The 20885-nt window shown below is 43.1% G+C and overlaps 1 protein-coding gene across 3 annotated transcripts; it reads right to left on the reverse strand.

The window, feature by feature from the left end:
• Positions 1-689: 689 nt before the first annotated feature.
• Positions 690-8582, reverse strand: LOC142579979 (uncharacterized). 3 transcript variants are annotated; one of them, XM_075690675.1, is made up of 4 exons: positions 7041-8582; positions 6011-6079; positions 4876-4956; positions 706-2563 (listed from the first exon to the last, which is right to left on the reverse strand). In XM_075690675.1, the coding sequence occupies exons 1-4, from the start codon at positions 7087-7089 to the stop codon at positions 2451-2453; spliced, it is 312 nt and encodes a 103-aa protein (XP_075546790.1). In that variant the 5' UTR covers positions 7090-8582; the 3' UTR covers positions 706-2450. The 3 variants fall into 3 exon arrangements, 2 of the variants coding, with proteins under 2 accessions (XP_075546790.1, XP_075546792.1); XM_075690677.1 differs by having other exon boundaries at positions 707-2563; positions 6930-8582; XR_012827517.1 differs by lacking the exons at positions 4876-4956; positions 7041-8582 and having other exon boundaries at positions 690-2563; positions 6011-6496.
• Positions 8583-20885: the final 12303 nt, after the last annotated feature.

Consider the following 20885-nt stretch of genomic DNA (forward strand, 5'->3'; position numbering starts at 1 on the left):
ACTGTCATGGAGTAAAAACCTTGGCTGAACAGGGGCTTATACGCAGAGCACAGGAAGACTAGAAATGCAGTAGTAGGCATGGAGGGCCCTGATAAAAATGTGCCACATCCGCTCGTCTGCCTTATGTTTCTGCACCGACAGTCGCATTTTTAATAGAAGTGCACTTTCTGTTCTACTCCAATAAACGCAACATTACGAACTCCAGTGTGGAGCAGTCCTTCAGCCAGTGCAGAACTTTTTCTGTACATCCGAGTCAGCTCTGTCATTTTTCCAGCATTGTAGTACAAGATTTGTTAAACTGGTTTAGCAGAATATGAGCAGTATACTCTTAAATTAGCTGTTTATTTGTATGCACAAGTTCAGGTCCTCAGTTTGGTTGCATGACAAATTGCCATACCTCAATAGATACAAGAAACAATTTTATTACAGTTTAATAAAATCCAAACAGTAATAATCACAACAATATAATGACATACATTTCTTTTGGTACGTATACAGCCCATGTCTTGGCAGTATATAAATTCAACTATACACCGCAAGTACTGTGTCCTGACCACTATTATTCACATGTGTAAAACCATCACAGCAATTCAATAAATATCACAGTAATTAGTGACATACACTTTGTAACTGCTTTACATGAGCATAATGTATACAAATGGTCCCTTTGTACCTACACATGACTAGTGCCACCCGAGTACTACTACTCACAGGTGTAAAACCAACAAAGCAGTTCTTTAAAAAAATATCACAGCGCTTAGTGACGTACATGCTGTAACTCCCTTGTAGAAACTTAATACAAACACGTGAGGACACAGAAAGCTAGCAGTGGGCATACATGGGAATACCACCGCCTCAATACTAATTCACAAGTGTAAAACCAACCAAGCAGTTCTTTAAAGAATATCACAATGCTTAGTGACATACATTTTCTAACTAGCTTATATAAGCTTTATACAAACATGAGAACATACACAAAGCTAGCAGTGCACCCGCATAGAAGTGCGGCCATCTGAACACGATTATTTGCAAGTGTAAGCTCAACAGAACAGCTCATTATAGTGACGCACATTTTGTAACTGCCTTATACAAGCTTAGTGCAAGCACAAGAATGCAGAAAAATATAAATTAAAAACTTGCTCTATGCATACACAAACAGATCAACACAAATGGTAAAAACCGCTTTGAAGACAAATGTGACTGTGGCAAAGCGCAGTGCTGTGCCGGTTGAAATTGCCACCCACAAAAGTATTGAGCAATGCTTAAACCACAGGCAATAAAGTGCTGAAAGACTGCGTCTCTAACGTAACTATTTTAATTCAAATTTCTTGAATATAGGGCTCGCTTGCAGATAAGGCATCTGATCCAACTGACCTGATTTTACACCTGCTACATGCATACAATGCACTCAGATATAACTGGTAATAATAATTATAAAAGGCATTTAAAAACTTGATAGTATGATGAAGATGCATGACTAGAAAAGTTCTGTCCCCCTCGTACTTGTTAAAAAGGTGTAAGTACGACATGTTCTTTTTTTCCTCAATTTTTGCATTAATGGACAGCCGGGAACCTCGAACCGACACAAAAAAAAAGACACTGCTATGTTAATAGTGTTATGAATAATTTTTTGTGAAAGCTTTTTTACAGACAAGTTGCAGTCTCGTTTCTGGAGGTTGAGCTGTATCTTGCAAAATAACTTGAAAAGTGGTCACATGGGATCATGACACTATATCATAATGTTAGTTTCAGTTGACTCTCTTGCCCTACAAGTCGCTGCTCACTGTGGCCAGTGATTCAACAGCAGTGTCTGTGTGATTTTCATCACACTTCTGTCCTATGCCATTCTTACCAGAGTTGGCGGCACATAGATACCCAAATTTCGATAGTGTTGCTTTCTCAGGTGGTTGCTTTTGATTTGCTCAATATCAGTTGGCACTTCAGCTCCCATCAAACTTCTTTTTTACCTCTTCAACAACAACATCAACAACAATCTTATGACACCTGTGTTGTCCTTCTAGTTGCCTACAAAGACCAGTCAATCTAGCAACAACACTGACAGTCTCTACTATCTTGTAATGGGGGAGAGGTGTGTCCCACCATGTGTTCCACATTGTTGTCACTATGTGGGCTGGCTGGGGAGGCAACAACTGTAATATGTTTGCATTTGCATATATTAAAGTGATGCTTGTACTGTGTTATAACACCTAACTTAGTCTTGTACTTGCTCCACAATAACACTGGCTCACAGTCGTGGTGAAAAGCTTTTGTATGTTGAGCAAATGAGTTGTATCCACTACAAAAAAAGTCAGTGATAGCACACATGTTGCTCTACCAGGCCTGGTGTGGTTCTTTCTGACACTGCTGCTGATGCTGACGCACTGCTGCTTGCCTCGTACACTGTTGCAGCTGCAGTAGACATGGCAGTCTCTGTATCTATTGCTGCCGTGTCATCTGTCATGGTAACTTCCAAGTGGTATCGGGCTCACTTCTGCAACAGAGATGTTGTTTGCCCCTTGAGGGCTCTCATGATCAGGGCCAATAATTTCGTAGGCATTGTCTCCTGCATCGAAGAAACAATAAGAACAGCATGAATTAATAAACATAGCTCTAAAAAGTACGGACATCAAGACTTAACCACAAGCTTTGCACATAAGTGACCGGGCTTAATGAATAATACTTGCAGGAGGAGTTACACAATTGTTTGTGTATATTACAGTAAAGCCTCATCAGAAGATATTCAAGAGGCACAGGAAACATGCCTCTCGAAATCAAAAATTTGAGACACTGAGGAGCCAGACTAGATCACTTTATTATGCATCATCACTAAAGTATGTTTTGATATATCTGAAGGAATTAATGCTCAGGGTGGCTTAAAGGGCCCCTAAACCACTTCTCGACATTTTTTGAACATTTCAAGTAAACACGCGTATCGAAATCAGAATGCTGTCACGATTGACGAAGCCAAATGCCAGAGTGCGTAGCACTTCCGGAGCACCACAATATGAAGAAAATAACCCCGTGCGCCTCTCTGGACCTATCCTGCACCCCCCAGTTTGTCCTGACGTCACCAGGCTGTCTCTGATGATGTCACCAGTTTCCGGTGCTGTCGATTGGTCGAACGAAAGTGTACGACTGCCGGCAAGGCCTGCAAGCAAATACACACACTCCTTCTTCCTCGTCGCGTTGCGCGCGATGCTATTGTGGGCAGCCAATGGGGGCAAAGAACAGAAACGCCAACAGAAGGGTCTCCCTATGAGGCTCTTCAACACGAGTCACCATACAGTTCCGTTGTATTAGCGCCACCCCTCGCAGGACGACGGGCCAGCGCGGCAGCAACAGAGCTCGTTGGTGTTGGCTTGTCCTGTAACATTTGGAGGTGTACTAGGCAAGGAAAAGACGATACTGTCCATATGGCGTGTACCAGATGAAAGAGTAAAATGAGTGGGGACTACTTTTCGATAATCAAACACACGTAGCTCCACTATTACTGCACCGTTTCGAAAAATTCTCGTGGCTACCTGTTCATTGCTTTATTGTGTAGAACTGCAACACCGCAACTAAATTTCAACCTCGGTGGTTTAGGGGCCCTTTAAAGAAGACATTCACAGCTTTTTAGTGACTGTAGATTGTGTTAGCTTCCTTCCCAACTTCTGGAATTTAAACGCTTCACTTTGCAAGCCTTGTTGCTCGCAGTACCTTTGAGGTGCTCTTAGACGCTCGTCAGCTTCAACTGCAGACACTTTCTGCCCTGCACTGTCCTCGTTGCCCTCCTTTTCTGGTTCATGCTAAAAGAGACATGCGCGATTGACTTGTGTAAGGATTGCGTGATCTTTACGCCCTTCGGAGCACACAAGGTGCACAAAGTGAATATGTCTGGGTTGTGTCCCTTCGAAGTAGTGAATACTTAAAAAGTCATCCTTAGTAACAAAGGTGTCTCTTGTATACAGTATTGTTAACGTGGCAAACATCGGAAAACCAACCAAACCATTTTCAGATGTCTCTTACAACCAAGTGTATCTTGTAATGAGATTCTTCTGTACTGAATATTTTTCAACTATGGATCATCTGCATGTACATATAGTCACAAAGACATGTTGTGTGGAATGGCGAATCGGGAAACAGTTCGTACTCTTACTTTTTGTCCCTAACATAAGCAGCTGATAACAATATGATAAAAAAGCAGGCAATGAGGCTAGACTGGAACATAATCCTTCAGCTCTAAACAGTTTTTTGGGCCCACATCATTCCCCCATATGACATAAGGAAACAACATGATTGCAGTAATGGCTGCATGTGATCCGAGTTGATTGAAACAAGCTATACGTAAGGTTGTCCTGTATGTAATTTTATCAGAGTGCTTTTTAGATGTCCTGCTGGTGATCCTGGCTGCGCGATGCTTCTCATGCTTTTTGGCACGATTCCTTTTTTTCCACTCCACTTTTTTTTTCAGATTATCTCCCCTTTCCCTTCCCCCTTGTGTAAAATAGCACACTTGAAGTATCAAATCTGTTGAACTAACGTGTGTATCAAACCTGTTAACATGTGTGCTTCTCTGTGGTCTGTGTTGTATTTTTGCACTGCACAATTCAATTCAAGATGAAAGATGGAACGTCCCTGCCTTTAGTTTAATTGTGTGTGTGTGTATATATGTCTCTCTCATGTTTTGAAATATATGTACATTCAGGAGTGCCTGCATGCCCTTCTCTCCTGCTCCAGTGACGAAAAGGAGAGCCTGTTTATGTACCATAGTAAAAAATTCAAAGGCTTTCGCTGTGCCCATTACGTCCCTTATCATATGGATCTGTCACAATACAGAGTAGCAGTGGTCCATAATACTAGCCCATCCCAACATAATTATAAATTAACACATACCGACATGCTGCGAAACAGCTGTTGCAAAGCCGCTGGTGAAGACAATTTCCGCAGCACTGCAGTGGTACAGCCGAGTTCCACCTGTATAGTGGCAAATCCATATGCGTGTTAGCAACTCAGTAGTTGCTGATGGTTTCATAAGCTTTACACTACACAATAAAGTAATCTAGACAACTTTGTTGGAACAAATGCACATAATTAGGACACCACTTAAACACTAACACGATTAATAGCCCCCAATCTCTCACTCACTAAGGCATAATACTACTGAAACATCGGTGGAGAGCTCAGATTAACACAGCCCATAAAGGACAAGCGTTCTTTGAGGAAAACAGCTATAACAGCGGTTAGTTTTCTTGATCATTTTATGTGGTAGCTTTGATTTAAATGTCATGCAGTACTATAAAATACGAAGTGCCGCATTTCTACCAGCAGAAGGCGTCGTCAGGCTCATGGTACAACAAATTTTTGCACCGTTTGTCAGTGAGCCGACACATACAAAGAAACCCGAATTCACACATACACATACAGTGTCAAGTACACTTCTCCTTCTGAAAACGCAGCCACCAGTTCCAATGTTGCTGAAAGGAAAGGTTATATAAAATGCGAGACTGCATGGAACTGCCACTTATGACTGTAAATGTATGGTCTGCTGATTGCAGAGGTAGTCACATGCTATTTCTAGTCTCTTTTAGAAGCATTACTAAAGAATAAATTAAAATCTATTCATAAGTCACGAATTTCATGCATCCACAGTTTGGCTAAATAACCTGTGAGAAAAAGACATGTTTACCTGGAATACCAACCTTTTTTCCTGCTGCAAAACTTTCCTTCGAATTAATGAAATAACTTTACAGCGTCATAATGCGTTTCTCGCAACTACTTGCCGGCAGTGGCGAGTTAGTGTTTATATCCGGCTCATTCGGCGACAATACTGCCAAACCCAAATGCTTCACAAACACGAGAACACGTCCCTCGCAGAGAATAGCAACCATATATGCCTCTGTGAGACATGATCGCACCTTTGTGGTCAAAATGTACATTAGAACGACATCACCAGCTCATTAAAAAAAAAGCCTCCGTACAAGGCAGCCGCCAACTGCATAATGTGAAATTGCAACTGATGTACACTTACTGGTGGCCTGTGTTTGAGTCACTTTTGGCAGTTGACTGGGTGCTGAGAAATGCACATCCTGGGTTGTCCCTGCAAAACATACAGGGTTATGTCAAATGTTGAAAATATATATATGCCGGCATTTCATCAGTCGCAAAACAAACGAGTAAACTAATAAAGAACTGTAATGTAAACAGAGTACACATCATAAGATAGGCTGTCAAGTGTTAATGCATTACGCAAAAAACCTAATGCATAGGAAAGACTATATGTATACACACGAAGCTGACACAATTTAATTCGCTCTAGGTTTTTCCGTGCAGTATATTCAAATTATTATGTCTCGTGGTTAGAGCAAAATTAGTGTAAATTACGAACTAAATTATCTACCCTGGAAACTTTTCTTCAATATGCACCTGTGCGCGCTTCGAACGAGTAGCGTTGTAAAATTTACGTACATGGCATTTAACATAGTTGCTGAACACGGATTTCCTTTGCCCTGTGTCGTGTACAATGAGCTACATATATCTGCCCCCCCCCCTTTTTGTACTAGCCATACTGCGTGCCACTGCACCTATACGCACGTCAATAAACCTCACGACACAGAAATAAAAAAAGCACCAATCACCCATGCCTGCATGTTGTAGTGGGCCTAACCTAACCAAGCATGGGCTGTTGCTTTTTATAGTAAACACAGGCATCGGGCTCATTGCAAGTATGTATCATGTCGCTAAGCAAATATCCAGTTTCATTGTATCACTATTTTTTTATCACATGGATATATTTGTTGAGAGGCAAGACAAAAAGCAGTCACTTCTCAGAACTAATCAGCTTTCTTAAAACACATTTTTAACTTTTCAATGACACTTGCTGCTATGTGTTTGTCTCCAGAGAGCATACTTGATTTGACTTTCCAATCAGAGACATTACATAAATATACCATGTTAAGATGACTGCCTGGAGCACGTGAGAATTTTCATCTTCGTGTAACATACTGTATCTTGATTTTGTTGACATTTGGTCAAATGGTACACCCAATATACCCACATACTAGTTTTCTTGTCCAAATAACATGCCAATGTATTTTGATTTTTTGGCATTGGCTCCTCTGCACTACGTGAAGTCGCGCTGCACTGGCTCTTTCACATCCTTGTGTCCTTGCAGCTGCCTTCTTGCGTTATATAAAGCGGATGCCTGAAAAATATCGTATGCAAAAGTCAACACAAGGGCATGGTGCAAAACAACATCAAGACAGTCAAGGCCATGGCAATAAAAAGTCTTAGCTCTTAGTCTTCCTAGTGAAATGCATGCCAAACATCCAAATGACTGCAACAGTCAACTGCTAAACTAACTTCAATTTTTAGATTTAAGCAAAAAAACAAATAAACCACAGTTCATCCTTGTTTTTCATGAATGTTAGAATACTCCTGCTAATGAATAGAATATTGGTCATTTTCAGACGTCATAGGTGTGTCATGAGTCTGGTGTATCGCAAACACCACTTGTGACACATCCTAAGCAAGTGCCCAGTGTGCCCCCCCTCCCCCGCACCATCCCTGGTTGTGCCACTGCTGAAGCCATAATTTGAGGATTATAGCTGCAAACATGATGCTCAGTAGGGATGAAAATATTGTCCTTCAGCTCAATGGATATATGGATGTGCCTATAAAAAAGGGCAACAAGGCTTGTTATGGCAAGCTTACCCACATTTCAATACTAACAAGTTCACTTCGGCCTGCATCTAAGCTTACTAAAAGGCATGAACTTATTTTCATGCATGAGGTGCGCAGTGGAGTTCATTTTTGACAGACCCGACTACTGCTGCAGTTTGAAATCTAGCATTTTAGATTCTTGTAGGCATGTAAAAGTTGCAGTTAAACCGCAGTTATTAGTTTATTACACCAACCTATTGTTCTGTGTACGACAGACTGGTAACACGGAATTAAAGCAACATTTTATTTTGATATTTTATTTCTCTACTAAAAATATTCAAGCGATAAACACATCTTGATCTGCCATGTTATAGCAAAATGCACACATTACGCTTGTAACCCCCAGAGGAAGGCTGATTTAGCTGTTCATATGACATAACTCTGACACGCCAACTCATATTAGCAAATGCACAGGCATGTCCAAAACAATAAGCGTATGCAAAGCGGCCCTGCAATTGTAATTCCACACAGCAGCCGTTATATTCGATGCCGATGCGTAACTAGCTGCTTGACAATTCACCGAGTTCGTAGACATAAGCATCCTTTCAGTTTCGCACCGTGCACGAAAACCGCAACAGGAGACAAAACCAGACCTATAATCACACCATTTCAACATGAGCAAAAACAGTTCAGTCTTAGGGATAAACACTGTGAGAGCGATTTAGTGCGCGACGGCGACGAGCGACGGATTCGAGCGACAAAACGGGCCGTCGCTTGAACAGATGGCTCGGTTCTGGAAATCTAGAAATCGTCGCTCGTCGCCCAGAAGTGCTATGAGCGACTAGCCAATAGCGCGAAGCCGGAACTGGATGTACATACATCGCTCAAATACTACCGATTGTCGCGCGGAACGAGCAAATGATTCAATTTTTATACGTGCAAGGATAAGAACCTACTGCAAGACCTCCGGAAATATGCTACTTTTTATAGCAAAATACATCAACGTAAATTACTATAAAGCACGCGTCACGCGTGATTGCATCCCTCATACCGGCAACACCGGGGAGGCGTCGCTCAACATCGTCGCTCGCACGGAGTACGACTTGTAAGCGACGAGCGAACGCGACAGCCATCTCCATCGCGTCGCTTGTACCATGCCGCGCGCAAGATCGCTTATATGGGGTTTTATACTTTTTTCAGCATAAAACATGGATTCCTCATGCGTTTTCAGTAAGTTCAAGATAACGAGCCCAACTGACCTCTTGCAGCATGCAGGTGAATGCCTGCGGCAAAGTTTCTAACTAGCACTGGTGCTGCACGTAACTTCAGTGGTCGCAGATTCCCCCTGCGCGAGACACCGTCAAGCGCGCGGTTTATTTATTAAAAAAAAAAGCATGCTGCCAGCAAAATGACGCCTTCTGTTTTGTGATTCCTTAGTTCAACAGCGTTCCGTACACAGTAGACTGCCAAACTGAATAAATTCAAACACACAAAACGCACGCTAATCACGCTCCGCATAGGCTCGGAATCACGGGCTGGTGAACCAACCATTTTAAGCGTCCTCTCGCCTGGAGTCTTATTGAACATACCATAGTTCTGGCAGCGTTTGCGATTTTTAAAGCTCTTACGGACAACGGCAAAGTGATAAAATCCCATGCAGTTATCGCGACGACTGGCTTTTTAGGTTGACATCGAGAGACAGCGCGTACGCCTAGTCCTTTGTCAATCGCGTCGGCTAAGCGCAGCGACGACTTCCTGGCGATAGCATGACATATACGGAGAATGTGCACCTAAGTTAGAATTCACTTACCGTGGAGGATTTGTTGTTATATCCAAGGCATGACGAACGACTGTCGTGTTTTCGTGGCTACGCGAGACACACGATCTCCCTCGGCTGGCCTTTGCTCGTTGGACGGGTCACCTTTCTCCGGTGCTGTGTTGTTCCGCGATCTTGAGCGCGCGCGCGCGGTGGAGCCACTCCGAGTGAAAAAGTAGAGCGCTCGCTACGCATTCCTTTGAACTGCGGCGGCCTGTTCTCTTAGAAGCAAAACGATGTGTTCTTTGCTCAGCGTGCATGAATGATACATTGCCATGTTCGGTGCCAGCCACCTACAGTTGAAGCAGATTACGCTACGTTTTGTTTTCTATTGCCGCAAGAGTCTCTCTTTTCTATTGTCGCAAGAGTCTTTTCACTCTCTAGCTCTGAAGGGGAGAGTGAAAAGCACATTTCACTCTCTCCTTGGTGACAGAGTGAACAATGCATTTCACTCTCCTCGACATTTTGCGAGAGTAAAACGACGCTTTGAAGAGTGAACCAGCAGCTTCACTCCTGCGATACCCTTCCTAGTTTTTAGAGTGTATTTGTCGCAATGCATGCTGATATGTCGCACTATATTGCAGTGCCTTGCGTGAACGGTATCAGCGTTATTTCTTGATTTACTACCTACTTAAGTGCAAATAATTCTTTTTGAGAATTGCGCGAAACCTACATTCTAACTGAGTAGGACTTCAGGGCAAAATTAATGCGTCGTCATATTCCATGTGTATTGACTGTTCAGTTCATTTGACGCACACCACGCACAAGCAGCATTGCGCTAGAGCGTGAGTGCGTTGGCAATAAAACGCAGACCTTGACAGCGCTTCTCTGTGATCTCTGTTGCAGACGAAGCCAGCATTGTCGTCTGCAACGCAGGCAGGCAAGCAAGTGCGCACGTCAGAGAGAAGCCAGTGATGACGTAAAAATTTAGGAACGAATACTTTGCACTAAAAATATAATACTTTTTGTAACTTTTCCCATGAATAGCTGACATACATAGCTATCTATTGATGTATCGGACGTATATTGAAGACAACCACCAATTCTACTTTCTTGGCCTTGAGCACCAAAATCTTTTGCAAGAAGCTGTACCTTACATATATTTCAGACGATCGGCTGAACCTTCAGATATTTTGCGGCTATATATACTATGTCAGCCGGGCTGCAATTTATATTTAATTTGCGGCATCTACATTTTTCCCGTGTTCCGAGAAAGAAATTCTAACTTTGCAACGTTTCCGACTTTTGCTGGTGCCAAAAGTACCAAATGTTTTTAGAATATTTCAAATATTTGTTACTTTGGCAGTCAGATCACTTCACTGTCTAGATATACACACTATTCGAACGATTCAATCATATAATGTACCTTCCAAAAAAAATGTTGATCAGTGCCTTGTAGCTCAGCTGGGCGAGTCCAATAAATTTTCGCCAAAATCCTAGAAAAGCTTTGGGAAGAAAAATAAACAGGGAGAATGAGTTTTTAGCTATATCTCTCACGGTCAAACAAACGCTCGTTGATCTCGCGTGCAATGTCCACACTGAATGGATGCATGTGGTGATATAGTGTCAGAATGGGCCCATCAAGCGCGGCCACCTTTACTTACAGGATGTGGCTTTCTGACCCACTTTACTTAATGTGGCTGCCATCTATGTACGAAGAGGAGGTAAACTAAAGAACAGTGCCCTTCGAACATTGTTTTTGCATACATGGCTCATACACCGCATTTTTCTTATTTTGCACACTTTGTTGCTCAGCGCGAAACTTGCTATGGGCAGACTCTGCATTTTATTCCCATTTATACCTAACAGTATTGCTTTCTTCACGGTGACAAATTTTATTTTATACTCTTCTGACACTAAGCTCTCTTGTTTTAAGGCTGCTAAATATGTTGCTGGGCCTGCAGAGAATGTGGAAGCAGACTGTGCTGTGTTGTTGATCAGTCCTTATTGTAAATTTCAGTTTTGAGTTAGATTTTGAGAAATATGTTAACGAAGAACGCACAAGGGTTAGCCTTGGTGATAGTGTCTGTTTCATCAACTTTTTCAGTGCTGCCGCCCGCCCACCCGACCTGCCCGGCCCCGCCTCGCCTCGCCTCGCTCGCTCGCTCGCTTGCGTGCTTGCTTGCTGCTGCTGCTTTGTACGCGGCGTTAAGGAGTAGCCCAGAGGATGTGTACACATGGAAGAGTCGTAGCACAGAGGAAAGGCGACGAGAGTAACTTGTTTGGACCTTTCTATAGCGTGGCAAGCGCACAAAGCTCTATGAATCAGCCTGGGCGTCGGTACATTAGCCTCTTCACAGCTGTAATTATTTGTAGCCCCTCGCCAAAGCATTTGAGAAACTGCGGCGCTTACCTTTCTACTAACGTGCAAGACCAGAGCATGGAGGCGGGCAGTGAGGAAGAGAATGAATAGCACCAAAAAACAAACAGCGTCGAACCTTCGTCAACAATGATGAGACCCATTTAACCCATCGTTGCTCATTATCGTTCATTACTTATTGACTGCTTAACTGCCTATGTTGTGCGACGCCAAGCGCTTGAACCCTAGGAGATCGGTGGCATTTCAGTCGGTGGCAGAACTCCCCAAGGAAAAGCCTATTCCATGACCACCAGAACTCATCGGTGATGTGGCGTGTTTGGCATTATATATTGGCAAAATCTGAATGTTAATAATGTGCACAATGCTTCACGTCTGCCTACATTTAATTTGTCTCTTTTGCAGTTTCTGTTGTACCGCCTGCAGAGCAGAACACATTCATATGGTTCAGCTCTATTCCCCTTCTGCAAGCAGTGGATGAGACACCAGACTTAAAAGCGTGGGGTCGTGTATTCAAATTTTGCCACCGCCAACGTTTTCTTTCTTCTTTTTCGAACTTATTGTGCTTTTGCGTAGATTAATTTAATGATTTATCTGACGTCACAGAGGGACGGGTTTTCTTGTTCGGTAGGCATGGCGATGCTTAAGCACTTAAAAGCTGTGCAAATGTTTTCAGTATTCAGAGGATTCTTAATGAGGCTGATATGATACTTTTCCATAGAAAATGAGGCCCACAAGTGTTTTCGTCAAATAAGGAATAACTTGTCTTACCCGAAGTCTTCTTCAACTTTTAGTAATCTGAGAAACCGCTTAGGAGGTGTGATAGCAAGTGTCACGCCATAATCAACCGTCATTTTAACTATATCCTCGTACGCTGTCTGTATTACCTGTGAAGTGGAAGGAAACAAATAATTGTCATTTGGCGCAATAGAATAGGCTGTGCAGTGTTATACCGTCTTCGGTCCCATTGTATTAAATTGTGCACATTGTTTTTATTCATTTTTTTTAGGATTAGCTCAGCTACAATTAGGGCAGATATAAAACCAGCATTTCAGTTCTAAAGCACGCTGAACAAGTGGTTTAGCCGCATTACTGTTGTAAGCTTTTAAGGAAATTTTCGCCCATTCGTTCGAGGGCACGATGTCTTCAGAGAAGGCAAAAGACAACAATAAAGTACCTATAGAGTACTATAGAGACAACAATAAAGTACAAATATAGAGGATGCAGCATCAAGAGACCAACGTAGCACGCGATATTACATCTTCGTCTATGTATTTTGGCCAACGAAAACGGTTTTTATGACAAGAATCAAAACGAGATGGTGACTTCCGCAATTTCCACAGAGATGCTGCCTCGAGTAGCTAACCGGACTATTGAAACGAAATATTGGTCTTCTCACACTCAAAATCTACCACTAGATAATAAGAACAGACGCAATTGTTGATATGCCCCTTAGCAGCCTTCGGGTCTGAGTAGGATGCTGATAACAATAGCCTTGTAGCCCCCACCCTTGGGCGGTGCTTAGAACACGGATAGCGCGCATGCGCATGACAAGAAGTCAAAGACGGCGCCTGTTCGCGGCACGCGAAGCCACGGCTCGCGCTTCTTTTCAGGCGTGGATTAGGGCCAGCTACCTTCCTCCTTCGCTCCTGAGGCATTAGCCTACAGTCGCAATCAATCTTACTGTCCACTCAAGTTTTGAAGAATATTCAGAGCGGGATTGATGGCAACAAACTAAGCCGCCACATTATCTTCGGCTGCCGCTCTACAAATTTCTCAGTGCTTATTAGGCCAAAAATAAGGCCTATTTGTGCACGAGTAGCAGCGTTTTACAATTCGCAAAGATATCTAACGACAAGAAGCATGCTAAATTACTCCTAATCCTATTGCAAACAACGGTACGCAGTTTTCTTTTTTTCATATTGAAAATTCTTCTTGCTATTGACTTTCTCTGACGTACTTGAACACAACCTACAAGCACGTTTGTCTTTTTCACTGGACAACACAACTAAGCAATGCCAACACTCTTCTGGCGCGGTACTTCACTTCTGAGCGACTGCAGCGCCCACGGACGCCGCTACGCACGGACGCTAAATGTCGGCGCTCTCGAACGGCAATGCAAATTGATGACAAAAAAAAAAAAAAAAAAAGCTGTGCGGCGCGTGCTCGCGGCGCTAGCCCGCGACGTGCGAGTCCCTTGTAACAGCCTGCTACGTTGGTCCACTGGTTGTGGCGCTCGGCTGTGACTCCTCGCTTCACGACACAACTAATTGAATCTCTTGAGGAGTCAGTACAACGAAGTTGACTTTATATTACTAGACCTTAAAGAAGTACTCTATCATGTATCAAACCCTAAATTACTGCTGAAAATAAAATCAATCATATGCACTAATAAATACGTATGGTTTTCCAACGGCATATCACCACTAACTGCAGAGAATTGTCGCGATGCGTATAATAGGGAAAAGAACGCTTTCTTGGGAGAGCCGAGAAGGATGCTAGTTTTATGGGCGATGTTTTTCTGCGCGTTAAAGTGTAAGAGGTTGCGTGATGAAGCGCGCGCAACAAATGATGAGGGATGGACTTGGCGGGGGGGGGGGGTGGGAGGGGTTGCGCATACGCGGCACCCGTGCTCTTGGAGGCGAACTACGGCAGGTGCAAAAGTGGACGAGCCGAGATGGCTGGCGGCTTCATGAGCGCTGTAAACCCGCGTGTCTAGTGTTGGGGGTCATATTATCTCATGTTTTGTAAAGGCGTTGAAGCGAGAGGAAGCAGGAGACGTTCTGCCGGCGCTAGCGGAGCTTTTCTTCCCGCTAGCCTTGTGACAGCGAGTGTTTGCAGTCATCGAGCGAAATCTCTTCATATGCGCCTGTGCGTGCTTGACACCATACTTGTCATATCATTTAGTAGCTTGATCTTTACTGCAACTTACACGGCCGATCACTGAAAACCTCAGCGTGGTTGCCTCATGCTTTGCTATATATATCAATGCTTCCCCTTTCGGGCGATGTTTAAGCTTTTGTTGCTATTATGACTCATTTTTAATTTTATTTGCTGATGCTTATTTTTGTACTGTAACCCACACCTGCGTTAGGTCTTAAAACAGGGTGCGAGAATTCAAACAAGTATACCCTATTCTATATGTCTGCTGTATCCACAACAATATTGCTATACTGTGATTTTTCCAAACATATGTCTTTTGTATCTGCATTGGCGCAAATTTTGTACTGTTGTAGCAATCAATACTCTTTTGAAAGAATAGTTGGTTAATACTTAAAGCGAAGTGTCAAGGCGCTAACCGTTTTTTTTTTTTGCGCTTTCAATGGTTTCTTGAAATATCGTCATCAGTATTATTCACAACGCACAAGAGTGCGGCTACCTGTGTTATAGCTGTAATTATCATCGTAGCTGGGCGTTATGTAGGGTCCTACCAGTTTCATGACAAATTCGAAGGACACACCCTCAATGCACTTGTAAGTGCTCAGAGTATAAACAGAAGGTATTTGCGTTCTTACCATTCCCGGATTATATGACCGTAGCTTGCGTCTATGCAAGTCGTTTACATGGTAATGTTTTCTTGTCATTAAGGTTACATATTCTGGAATGAAATGTCAGTTTTCCACAACATGGGAAATGCAATAATCTAAAGAAATTATGATAGCATCGCTGTATGGATGTGAGACTATGTAGTGCACATTGTGCAGAGAACCTATGCCGTTAATGTGCCTTTTTCATTGTTGTAAATTCTGCGCCCAAACTGTACGTAGTATAAATTACCAACTAGCCTGAACCAACGCTTTACTCTAAGGCAGGACCAACCCGCATTTGGGGAAAAATGCCTACAGGTATAATGTAAAGCGGGAGCATACTTACCTTCACGGGATAAATAGCACGTGTGAATGTATTGTTTACATCATAGGAATCAGTGTCCATGTCCACTAAGCCAAAATATGATACCTTTGCGTTAGTATAGAATCTCTTGATGGGATCATCTGATGCACTGGTAGCAAATTCAGTCTGAAACAGGTCGTTGCTGAAACAAGCATAAAATTGTCACTTTGCAGCTTCGCACAAGTGAGAAATTACTAAGAGGAGTGCAAATCAGCATACGCACACTGGCGCTAGTCTTGTCTGCTGCGCCTTGTTATATCTATCACAGCCGTGCATCACCAGTTACTTTATCACTTCTCTGCTCTCTATCACCTACAATAAGTTCTCGTCCGTGTGGCAAACTGCCAGACATACAATGCCAATTCAAAAGCCACCTTTTTGTGGTAGAATAGTACACATAGCCTTAACGCAAAACACAGCTTGTACCAGCTAGCGTGTACAAATCTTAAAAGTAGAGGAAGCGAGGTACGAGAAACGATTTTGAAAACGGCAGTGTTCTGTTAGCGCTCTCTTGGCTCAAAATCGGGAATATTTTTTGTGATTATTGCTGCGTTCTTTAGTCAAAATAATTACGTGCATTGATAGTGACGCTGGCATACTTGCCGAAAAAATTTAATCGGAAATTGTGCATTGCCTTGGAAAACGTCATTTTCAAAAGTTGCCAGCTTGCTACATTTTCCCTAGCTTTTGTCACCGCGTTTGAGAGGTTTCGGCGTCAAATGCAACTGAGAACGCGAAGTGCGCGAGTGGGTGCGGAAAAGCAAAGGTCTGGAAGGGGGTTACAGATTGTAACTTTCTTGCTGGAATCTGTAAATTGTAATACGTGTCACCAGGTAATCAGTGCATGAAAAGCTTAATTTTTGAATTTTTGAGTTATTTGTATATACATTTCAATTTTTTGCGCAACTAGCTTTTTAAAAGTTTGAAACTGTTTGCTGAAACACCTGCTATATTCTGCAGCCAAGAGGTACACCACTGTCTTGTCACAGTTTGGCGATCGCCAATCAGTTAATCGAAGGTATGGTGGCTGCGTTAAAGTGACAAGATGCCGCTTTAACTGCAGCAAGAAAACAGTGTTCTTGTTTTACTGCAGTCATTGTTCTTATGGCCGCTTTATTTCGGTGTGCACTGCTTTTCATAGAGCTTCGTTCTCCTACTTATGTAGGGTGCTTCAAGGAACATTTTCAAATCTTAAAAATATTACACATGGCCGATAGCGAAACTTTAGTCCATATACTAGTCTACTCGAAGAGACGGACATTGCTTGCACAAAAATAGAAATACACAATGAACTAATTATCAAAAATTTACCAGGTTTAACTAATTACCTTATGACACACACTGCAGTTTACAAGTTCCAGCGGATGAGACTGAGGCCTCTCCATGTTAAAAGACCTGTGTGGACGACACCATTTACGAGATATGTGCCGTCAAAGTAGCGGTGAAAATGCACTGTCGTTTCACTGACTTCTTAAACTAAAAGTTGTTTTATGCATCGAAGTACAGAAATCACTGGAAAAGGTAAGCCTTTCTCCGCCAAGATCGGGAATTAATATGTCAAAAATAGTGCCATCGTCAGAATTTACTGTAACCAGATCTGCCTTGCTAACTTTCTGGCTGGAATCTGTAAATTGTAATATGTGTCGCCAGGTAATCAGTGCGTGAAAAGCTTAATTTGTGAATTTTTGACTTATTTGAATATACATTTCATTATTATGTGCAAGTAGCTTTTTAAAGTTTGAAACTGTTTCCTGAAACATTTGCTATATACTGCAGCCAAGAGGTACACCACTGTCTTGTCGCAGTTTGGCGGTCGCCAACTTATACCCCTGTCGCACTGGGAGTTTTAATGTCATTTGAATCGAATGGCATTCGGTGCAACGAATGTCATTTGCCCGCCGAGGTGCTACACACAAAAAATTATTGTCATTCGGTGGCAATATCAATGGCAATCATTCCGAAAAAACGTGGCAACTAAAGTAGAACATGGTAGGTATAAAGCAATCCATATATTTAAATATATTTTTGGGACGTCACTTCACTGAAAAAAACGTATATTAGTAATGCCTATAAAAAAAAGTTCCATTTCAGACTTTATAGCCAAAACAAGGCTTAGACACCTGAGTAGCCGATAAATAAAAAACAAACAAAATGGCTGACATGGCGACGCTGGACGACCACGCTAAGTTGCAGCAGGTGAAGCGATTAGGAATTACGAACAAGGCGTAATAATCGGAGGAAGCGATTAGACGTTTTATGGCCGACGACCAGAGTGACGGCGGCATGGGCGGCGGCCAGACGCTGCTGAGCTGGAGAGTAACAACGTTTTGCGACAACCTGCCGCACATATTTTGTCTCTTTATAGTAACAAAACCATTAGAACACGCAAACGTTATTATTTCTATACGAGTACGGTTTTCAATTTGCAAATACTGTGTCCTCTTTTGCTTTGTTTCTGGGGTTGAGAGTACACGTTCGCTCCGAGTGCGAAGCCGAAAGAGTTTCTCGAGCTCATTCGATTGCGGAAGTAATTCGGTGCTAATGACATTCGTTTCGTATGACATTAGAACACCCAGTGTGACAGGAGTCATCGTGTAGCGTTGCTTGAAACATTAGGGAACGCTGCCGTTGCACACTCGAATCGCTTGGACACGCTCAATGCTCACTCTTGATAGGCTTGATACGAGTCCATTACATTATCTGCGAAAAATATAGAAAGCTGGAAAGTAAATATTACAATGTCTGTGCACTCGACACAAAATCTGACATTTGAGTTGACGCAAACATGCAATTGTGCCGCATTCGTTCACTAATTTTTGTTATTTACATCACTAAAGGAAGCAGGAACAACTTTACTGTTTGCACATGGCACCAAATAATGAAACATTATTAGTATCATCCTAGAACAAAGTATTCTTCATAAATATATTGACCCGCGATAGGTGGAATACCCCGTATAACTTAGGCACTCGACTCCCGCCGCTCACGCAAGCGTTTTGAAAGCTGTCTGTGCAAAGATTTCGGTTTGCCACCCTCATTCTGCTCCTCACGTAGCGATACATATTGCAAGAAAGCCATCTTTTCCAAGTGCGCTGCACAGCTAGAGGTGCCGTGACAGCTGGCACGGTGCGTAACAATAATTGCCGATCGATCGGCTCGGAGACCGACAAATTATGCGACATCTCGTTAGCGAAGTGCACTTATTGCGCGACCTGCTCTTGCTATCTAATATGGTTATCTAGCGTTCTTTCGATAACTAATTTTCGGATGTGTAGCGTGCTTCATGCATAATCTACGTAATGGAACATTCGATTGGTTATTACCACATGTCGACTGTTTTTGCAGAAAATGGAGCGCTCTCGGCATTCTAGCTAGAAAAATTCTAGCAAAATTGAAATTCCAGCTGCTCTAAGTGTAATGAACGGAATTTTGTCAGAATCTAATTACGTTCCGAGCTCGAAGCTGATAGCAGCTCCGAGCGTTTTTAGTTACGACCCACCACTCCCAATGAACCAATGTAATCTTTTACAAACGCCCAATTTCCATTAGCGTATTGCAACGTACTTAGGCACGCCGCTCTGGAGCACTAGAGAGTGACCAGCCAGGTGTTCCGAAGTTGTTGAAACGTAATGGAACATGTAGCGGAAATGAAACGAACGCAGTATCATTCGCTAACAACGCGTCTTCGGTGATCTAAGTTTCCTACTTATCAGCAGAACATATATGCCCTGCTATAAACCTGCCTCTGCGATAATCATCAGCCAACTCTTCGAGGGAAGATGAAGAAGCTACAACTGAACGTTGTGACATTCTTTAATTTTCGCGCATCCAATGCGGTCAAGTTGAGACCCTAACGTCTTTCGGGGAAGAACTAAATTCTCCGAAATTACAAACTGCCCTTTTCTGCAGCGCCAAATGAGACACTGCATGCATGGAAGGGGGCATACGCTGCCCAAACGATGCACCACGCACAGCAGCGGAAAGGGAGCTGACTGGCCAGCTGGACAGGGCGCCTTTCATCGCGCGCCCCGGTCAGGTAGCCTCGTGAAAAGGCGATGGCCCCGCGCAGGGTCGCCGGGGAGCCGCACGCCAGAGCGGCTGCTCTAAAACCGGCCTCGGATACTCGCTTTCGTTGAACGAAGTGGAAAACATTCTTACATATAATTCTGCACAATCAAGTTATACAGCACAAATACGTGCAGCCACCCTAATAAATCTCTTGTGTTCGTTATGCCAACCTTAGGCCCGTAATCGAAACTTACATAGGATAGTGGTTGCACCGTCACCGCTCTCAGCAGTGTTACGATCCAGTGACACTGCGACAGCCTGTCCAATATTTATGCATGCGTCGTCGTACAAGTTTCTGAGCACGCGAGTTGACTGGTTCAGCAGCATTTGTGCTGCACCTACATTCCGATTAGAAGTGTTCTTCGCTTTAGTTAGTCACGTGCGACAGGCAACCTACTCTAATATGGTGATCGCATCAAAACCTAAAACCGTGATAACAGGAATAATTCAATGAGATCTGACAAAGGCAAAATTAAAAGCACTGTATACGGTGTACTATTCATTTTCAAGATTGTCGATATCACTGATGTGACACTGTCCGAGCTTAAGTATACATGCAAACAGTGGGCCTTCATCCCATGAGACCACCAGACCGGCTCATTAGCTCCATGGGAACAATCAAGGAGCACTCTTGATGCAGATCGCCGAAAGCAGCATATATATATATATATATATATATATATATATATATATATATATATATATATTGTGAGACGAGGTTTAGGCAGGCAGCCGCCTCTTTATTCGCTGGAGTGAGAGCCCCACCACCAGGCCCCAAAACCGTGATGATGAGTACGTACAGGTGAGAATGGAAGCGTTTGAATAATGCTCGCACTAATTTCCCCGCGCGCGCAAGCGGCCAGCCAGGCCGCGACTTAGCCAGGAGGGTACCGCCAAACGAAGCATTTGAGGCGCGAAACGTGAACACTCTCCGAACTACGATAACGATGATCCGAAGAAACGTCTATGGGAGCAACGCGATAGTTCACGGGGGATGTTTGTTCATCAATAATGTAGGGTCCACCGAAGCGCGATTCAAACTTCTCACACAAACCGGGTGTACGAATGAGCGTCCAAAGGAGCACTTCCTCTCCAGGACGAAAGGAGACGTCGCGGCGAGAGATGTCGTAACGTTGCTTGCGATCTAGCTGA

Source organism: Dermacentor variabilis, chromosome 4, assembly GCF_050947875.1.
Source record: "Dermacentor variabilis isolate Ectoservices chromosome 4, ASM5094787v1, whole genome shotgun sequence".
Taxonomy (NCBI): domain Eukaryota; kingdom Metazoa; phylum Arthropoda; class Arachnida; order Ixodida; family Ixodidae; genus Dermacentor; species Dermacentor variabilis.

Coding starts and splice junctions, on each gene's coding strand:
- LOC142579979 (XM_075690675.1), bottom strand. CDS start 7,089: ATGCCAAAAAATCAAAATACATTGGCATGTTATTTGGACAAGAAAACT. Junction 4,957..6,010: donor GACTCAAACACAGGCCACCA/GTAAGTGTACAT, acceptor GCCACTATACAG/GTGGAACTCGGCTGTACCAC. Junction 2,564..4,875: donor AGCTGTTTCGCAGCATGTCG/GTATGTGTTAAT, acceptor TCTTCGATGCAG/GAGACAATGCCTACGAAATT.